Consider the following 7,329-nt stretch of genomic DNA (forward strand, 5'->3'; position numbering starts at 1 on the left):
GCCCACGCGGTCAGGCGCGCTGGCAGTGTGCCGGAATGTATCACTGCACCTGTGGACAAAGGAATGCGTAGCGGCGAGCCGTGATTGGTCGACGCCGGCGTGGGAACGGGCCCCGAGCACGAGACACGCTTTATTTTGTTTTCACGGTTCGTGGCCAGCGATAAAGCGATGCGGGCAGATAGCAGGGTCGCGTGCTGATTGGTCGCCACTTCGTGGGAATGATTGTCTAGCTGCCTTCACACGAGCTGGTCGCCTGGCGCACCTGCTGCTGGTCCGGTATAAATGCCTGCACGCGGGCATTCCGACAGAGTTTACACGCACGCACCGTAGCAGCAACAGCAACGCGCTCTTGTGATTTCGGATAACTACCAGTCAGTCAGTGAACGAGAGAGAGAGAGACAGATTTGTCAACATGCCCGCTGTAAAGGAAAATGCCGCTGGAAGTGGGATCCCTACCGAACGTCAGCAACACCGCAGGGTATGTACAACTATTGGAATAGCAGCGACTGTACGGCTCTATACTATAGCTGCAGCAGTAGCAACGTGCCGACGGACTTTGTTACTGCTAATGAATCGTAAATTGCATACATGCGCAGAGTAGGCACTTGTTCTGTTTATTGCGTTTTGCATAATCGAGTGTATGATGATAATTCGTGAACGGATAAATTCCGTGTCAAGAGTAGCTTGAGTTTTCTTCGAGTTACAAGCGTTTTGTTAACGTTTGTTATTATTTATGTAATGTGTTAAATAATAATAATGTTTTGAATAAATATGTAGTAGATAGAGTAGTCATATATATTCGTCTATCAGTTTTACTAACGGGTTCGTTTCTCGTTTTTAGGTGTTTAAGCCGATCATAGAGAAGCGTCGACGAGACAGAATCAATTGCTGTCTAGAAGAGCTAAAGAAACTAGTGCTGGAAGGAATGAACAAAGATGTAAGTACAAACCACAATCGCTCGCTTCTCGTCCTCCTGTAGCATCTCCCACCAGGCTCCCCTCCCCCCACTCGCACACGGACGCTGTCATAAACACGCCCGACCAGTTTTTTTCGTTTTCTTAGCGATAAGTCAGCGGTCGCTTTTTTCTTTCGCTCGGGACACCTGTGGCAGGCGTCGTACCTGCCGCGTACGTAGAACAATGCCGCAAGACAATCAGCGCGGGGGAACTAACGAGCTGAGCCTTAAGCACGTTGTCCTAATCGCGCGTGCTATTCTTTCTCTCTCGCAGACGACGCGTCATTCCAAGCTGGAGAAAGCCGACATACTCGAGATGACCGTCAAGTATCTGAAGTCGGTGCAGATGCAGCATCACGCGCTGGCGACGAGCGAGTTTATGCACAAGTACCGCGCCGGATACACGGAGTGCGCCACCAGCGTCGGACAGTACATGGGAGCGCTGTCGCCCGCGGCGGCCGAGGGCCCGGAGATGTCCGTACGGGAGCGTCTTATGCAGCACCTACAGGGCAAGATGCAGGCGAACCAGCCCGCCCGACAGGAGGCGCAACAGTCGAACATCAAGCGCGAGCGGTCGAGTCCCCCGCAGCAACAGCAGCAGCAGAACGCCCCCGAACAGCGATTGTCGCCACAGACGTCGTCGGCGCAGGAACCAATGTGCTACATTCCCGTTGGACTTAAGCTGGTGCCGACGCGTCTGCCAAGCGGCGACGTCGCCTACGTCGTTCCCGGCAGTCAGTTCATGTCGCAGCAGCAGCTGCTGGAATCGATGAAGATGGCCGGTCAGCACGACGTGACGTCACTGAGCCCGGCCGGAAGTCCGCTCTTGAAGGAGATGTGGCGGCCGTGGTAGATGCCGCCGACGCGCACATGCATGCAGTGTTGTTTTTCTAGTTAAACCGCTAGGTATTCCTTACGTTGTTTTGTTGTTATTCAAAGAGAGAAAGATATATATAAAGTGTGTTTCAGTAATCTAGTGCGCATATATATTGTGTAGGTTTTTCTGGTTGCATTTCTGCGTATAACAACGGGCAACATTATATGGCCTTCTGCAATAGACGCAGCAAAGTACGTTTTCGTTGAGAGAAACGCCAGCCGCATTTAGAGACGCTTGTATAAACTCATTCATTCGATTCATGATCTTGTATTTTCGAAGCATTATTCGCATAATAGATAGTACGGTATCATTTGTAACTAGCGCATAGTCGAACGTGTATATTAAACTTTGTAAACATTGTAAATACGCGAGAGCGATGAGAGTACGAGCACGTATTCTATATGATTAAAACGATATTTTTTACAAATCTAAATACGCTGTATGTTGTTATCACGTTCACTTCGCTATTGTCTTCTTCCGTTCACATTTCCTACACTGCGATTCTCCAACCTACCGCATAGAAATGTACGCGTGGATGATTCAAACCGTCTAATACAATCTTGCGAACGCGACTATAAGCGAGCTGACAGCTACGTCATCACATGTGCGAACAGACAGACACACACTTACATGAACTCGTTACACGCATTAACGCGGCAGTAAAGCTATAGCTGTCTCCCCCACACGTGCGGGAACGGTTGAAACCCCAGACCAACCATCGAGAAATAGCCGCAGAGAACACGCATTCAGGCGCTTATGCTGTGACACTATATAAACAAACGACGAGGCAGAAGCAATACGGCTGTCAGAGTCTGTGTGACGCCGCTGTGAATATGTGGTATTGGTTTGCATTGCCGAGATTAGTGGGTCTTTCATACTAGTGGTCTGTAGGTAGGAATGGCTAAGCTCTGATAATGCTGGTGGTAGGGATAACTCGTATCTGATGATGCTCGGGGCGGGAATAACTGATGTATGATGATGATGGTGGTGGGAACAACTGATCTCTGATGACGCTGGTGTAGGAATAACTGATGTATGATGATGCTGGGGTGGGAATAGCTCTAGAACTATTGCCCTTCGCTCTGCCACAGACCTGTGACAGAGCAAAGGGCTATAGTTCTAGAGCTAGGGTGGGTCTAGCTCGTCTCTGTTGATGCTAAACTGGGGGTAGCTGGGGTGGGATATAACTGGACGCCGCTGTCGGTGGTGGCGGTGATGCATCTCTGCACGTGTCCTCCGATGAGACAGTTAAGCTGCGCCCATATCCCGTTACAGCTCAGCTGACACACATAACAACCGTGAGAGCCGCACGACCTACCGACTCGCTTCGGCGAAACGTACACGCCGCTCGCTAGATGGCGCTTCGCACGGCCAGCTCGCTGACGTACGGGTCGCCGTTACGATTAGTGCGACCACATTGGGGTCAGGACGCGTGTTCCCGTGGGGCCGGCGGGAGACAAAGACGAGCCAGGGCACGCGCCAGGACCGGTCGCCGAGCTAGTGGCGATAACGGAACTCGGCACAACTCTGCACAAAAGGCCGCAGCGGAGCGACGAGCCATTGTTGCGCGTGGTCCGGCATTGTCCGGCTCGCACCATCGTTCTAAACTCGTCTCCCCGTGCGCCGAGGTGTGGATGGGGGAAGAGTTAACGTCATTACCGCGCCATCTATGAAGAGAAGCGTGAACTTCGATCCGAACATTTGTGTACTACGTGGCGACGTGTTGCGCAGCGCGTGGTATTTCCGCGAGTTCCAGGGTGAGGGGGCGTACATGAGTCATGGCGACCGAAAGAGAGTGAGAGAGAGAGAGATGGATATACGTGAGAAGAGTGAGAGAGCGCGATCGGGTGACAGAAAGAAACAAAGAGTGAGAGAAAAATATATATATACATCAAGAGTACAGAATAGAGATGTACTCTATTATGTATTCGATCTTGATATACATACCTATTATCAGGAGTTAATAAAGACAAATTTTTCTTTATTAACTCCTGATATTATTATATATAAGAATATGTATAAGAAGACCGCTCACAGAACAGGTTGAGCATGAATAATACACGTGCGCGCTTCTAAAAACTATTTTGACGTTTTGGTGTTAATGGCTAACGCTAGCCGTCATCGCTAGCCGTTAACGCATCGCTAGCCGTCGCCAAAACACAGCCAGACAGACGCAATTAATTCTCCATCTAAATCTTGCAATTAGAATCGCGTTCTTCCTTTCCCATCACCTATTACGACCCGTTAGGCAACAATGTGTTAACGCGGACACCAGACGCACTGCCTGTCAGGCAGATGTGCTGCGAAAAAAACACGGCGACCCCTGGTGGTCGTGTGACCAGACGCGCACGTGTGCAGAGATGGCCGAGTGATGATTTTTTCACTGTGTGCGCGCGTGTAAGTAAATAGGTTCTACAATCGCTTACAGATGGGCACGGGCAGCGTGGGATAGTCAAACAAAAGTGCTGTCTCCCGCGCTCTATTCGATGCGGGCTTATCGTGCCTGCGATAAGTAAGTCAAACGAATATTTGATTTCGGTATAAATAGTCGAAGGCGGACGAATGAAGAATGACAAAACGATAACGGCTCGCGTCCCCGTACAGATAGGCAGATAAGTGGAATTAGCTACCGCTCGCTCGCTCGATCGTCCACGCAGCAAGCACGCGCACGTGTACACGTGCGTGCAGCGTACGTACGCATGCATAACGACCACGCCAGTGCTCGCATTTTACCGTGCCAAGCAATTTTAATACCAGGAGATATATTTCTTGTTTATCATGTACTTATCTATCTATCTTTTGCACCTCTCTGTGTTCGTCTTATTCGCCCCCCTCTCTCTCTCTGTCTGTTAGCCCCCAATCTGACTGCCTATCTGCGTGTGCGTGCGCGCGTATGTGTCTCTGTCTCGCGCTCTCTCTCTCTCTGTCTCTCCAAGAGTAGATAATATAACTCTTGTTAATATATATAAGATTGATAATATAATATAGATGTTATTATCTACTCTTGGTCTCTCTCAATCTCTCTCGCGCTCTCTCACTCTATCTCGTTTTCACTCTTTTCCTCACTCTTTCGGTATAGCTGCCTGTATTTCGCTTTCTTTTTTTCTCTCTCGCTCTCTTCCCCCCCCCCTCTCTCTCTCTCTGTCACACACACGCGCGCCGATCCCCTCTCTCTTTCTCTTACTCGCACGCTCCACCCTTCCTCCACTACTCACCCTTGCACTGTCGTAATCACTGATTTGGTCGTGTGAATCTTGCGCATTATTAACTTTATATTACATATGCATTACGTAAGCGGACCCGCGGGTGCCTGGACCGCATATGTGGTTTTTGCGCCCGCTGTGTTCGTGCGCGTGGGTGCTTGTGTGTGCGTGCATGCTTGTGTGTGTATGTATGTGTTTGTGTGTGCGTGCGCGTGTGTGTGCGCAAGTGTATACGTATGTGTGTGCGCGCGCGTGTGTGTAGCATCGCTATGATGATTCATGTTGCGGGCCATGGGGCGAGGATAAGCTGGTCTCACGGTATGCGCTAGGGCCGTGGGAAAGCCAAACATACGCACGTTCGCGGCAGGTGCGCATCGCGCGCGAGAGCCAGCCCTGTGATTTGCGCGAGTGTGTGCACGAGCGTTCGGGTGGGTGTCTGTGTTTGCGTGTGAGCGTGCGTATGTGTGTGTGTGTGTGTGTGTTTGTGTGTGAGAGCGTATGTGTGTGCGTGCGTGTGTGTGTGTGTGTGTGCGTGCGCGTGTGTGCGTGCGTGCGCGTGTATGTGTGTGCGTGCGTGCCTGCTTGCCTGCCTGTACTCGCGGCTTGCTGGGGCTCAGACCGCGTGTGACACGTCCTATTACAGCCGCCTGTGAACTCGGTAAACACAGATGTTTCGGACTATCTGGCCGCGCACACACGCTCGCGCGGAGTATTAAATAGCTGCTGCGTGCGGCTGCTGCGGTGGCGATGACTAGTAACTACACGTTGACATGCGCGTCGGCGGCAGACGTTTGCTATTAAGCAGCAGCAGCAGCGACTCGTGCGAGTGACGTACGCGGTGTGAACGCTGTTAGACGTGACTCAATCTAGCAGTCGCCGCTGTTGATCTTGGGAGCTGGTCTCAAGGTCGTCGCTGTGTGTTATTGGGCGATGCGGAGGCTGCGTCGGTCGCCTAACAACGTCGGGAAGATGCTGGAGATCTTTGGCGTTGGCCGCGACAGATGCCGCCGGAGGGGGGAGGGGGAGGACTGGAAGCCCCGCCTATGAAAGGCCTCCTCCTTACAAAAATCATAGCGGATCTTTAAGACAGTGTTTTTCTCGGGGAAATTAATGACGAGAAATTTGAAGGAACGCGTGAATGTCCTTCCGCGCTGATGCCTGTCATGTCTACTATGCTAACGATCTCCACATTTGTTCCCATTTAATTATTTACATGGTGTCGTTAATGCCGACGCGTTTTCGACTTGTAAAGAAATCCGCAACTGTGCGAAAACGACCGACGGTTATGCACGACTCAATTATATATAATACGGTGAATATAGCATGTGATTAGCAGATTTTCATATTTCCCTCCAAGAGTTGCCGCCCTACCCCCCCTCCTCCTCCGGGCGCTAGCTACCTCGCCGATGGTTTTTGCCGTAGAATAATGCAAACATCGTGATTAGCCAAATCGTCGACGTCGGCTTAAACAAATGCAGGGCGTGTGCCAGATTCGCCCGGGCACCTGCTGGCGGCACACTGCAGCTGCATGAGTGGCGCACGCCGCCGGCGCCGCGGGGCGAAATATCACCGATTTAATATTCACAGTTTACGGCGTTGCTTTCGCGTGTTTCGAGAGATTCCTCGCTCGTGTTGCTGACAGCTGTGTCATACACGTGAATGCGCCCAACTGCAGGGTCTTTGCTCGCACCGTGTATACGCCGCCCCGACGCATTCTCCTTCCAGCCCTACAAGCGCAAAGGGTTAACAGTTTTGAAGATCATTAATTAGTTATCGTCGGCTTTGTGACGAATTTAAACGTGTGATTGACACTCAAGGGGCAATTTGGCGCAGGTTTTCGCTGCAGCAGCGCGAGACGGGTCGCAGCAGCGTGCATTTTCCTGCCGGACGAGGTGGCCAGGGTGAGAGAGCGCGCGGCGGGACGCTGCGTGTGTGAATGCGCAAACGTTGCAAGCTTCGACACTCACTCGATGCGACAATCGTGTCTGATGTTCACAGGTTGCTGCGGTGTGTGGGCTCCCGCGCGCGGCCGAGCCAGCTGCAGCACGCTGCGGCGTTGCCACCTTCTGCCGCAGCGACGATGCGCTGGAAGAACTACAATCATCGACTAATGATTGTGTTTCGCGCTCTTCTCACTCTTCACACGTCACGCGGCTAGGTGTCAGGTTTCGACTCCCGCAGTAGCAGTACCGGCAACAGCACATGGGGCAGAGGGCAGAGGGCGGCGGCCTGTGACTGTGCTAGGGACAGAGGTATCAGTAGCAGCAGTCACGGCGGTAACGGTAGTTGCAGCG

At 51.7% G+C, this 7,329-nt stretch overlaps 1 protein-coding gene across 1 annotated transcript; it reads left to right on the top strand.

Annotated features, from left to right (window-relative positions):
- Nucleotides 1–284: 284 nt before the first annotated feature.
- Nucleotides 285–2,265, top strand: LOC106813173 (protein hairy-like). Its single transcript, XM_014817241.1, has 3 exons — nucleotides 285–478; nucleotides 842–937; nucleotides 1,230–2,265. Exons 1-3 carry the CDS (start codon nucleotides 413–415, stop codon nucleotides 1,806–1,808), a joined length of 741 nt encoding a protein of 246 aa, XP_014672727.1. The 5' UTR covers nucleotides 285–412; the 3' UTR covers nucleotides 1,809–2,265.
- Nucleotides 2,266–7,329: the final 5,064 nt, after the last annotated feature.

The sequence above is a fragment of the Priapulus caudatus genome, unplaced genomic scaffold (genome assembly GCF_000485595.1).
Source record: "Priapulus caudatus unplaced genomic scaffold, Priapulus_caudatus-5.0.1 Scaffold734, whole genome shotgun sequence".
Classification (NCBI taxonomy): Eukaryota; Metazoa; Priapulida; class Priapulimorpha; order Priapulimorphida; family Priapulidae; genus Priapulus; species Priapulus caudatus.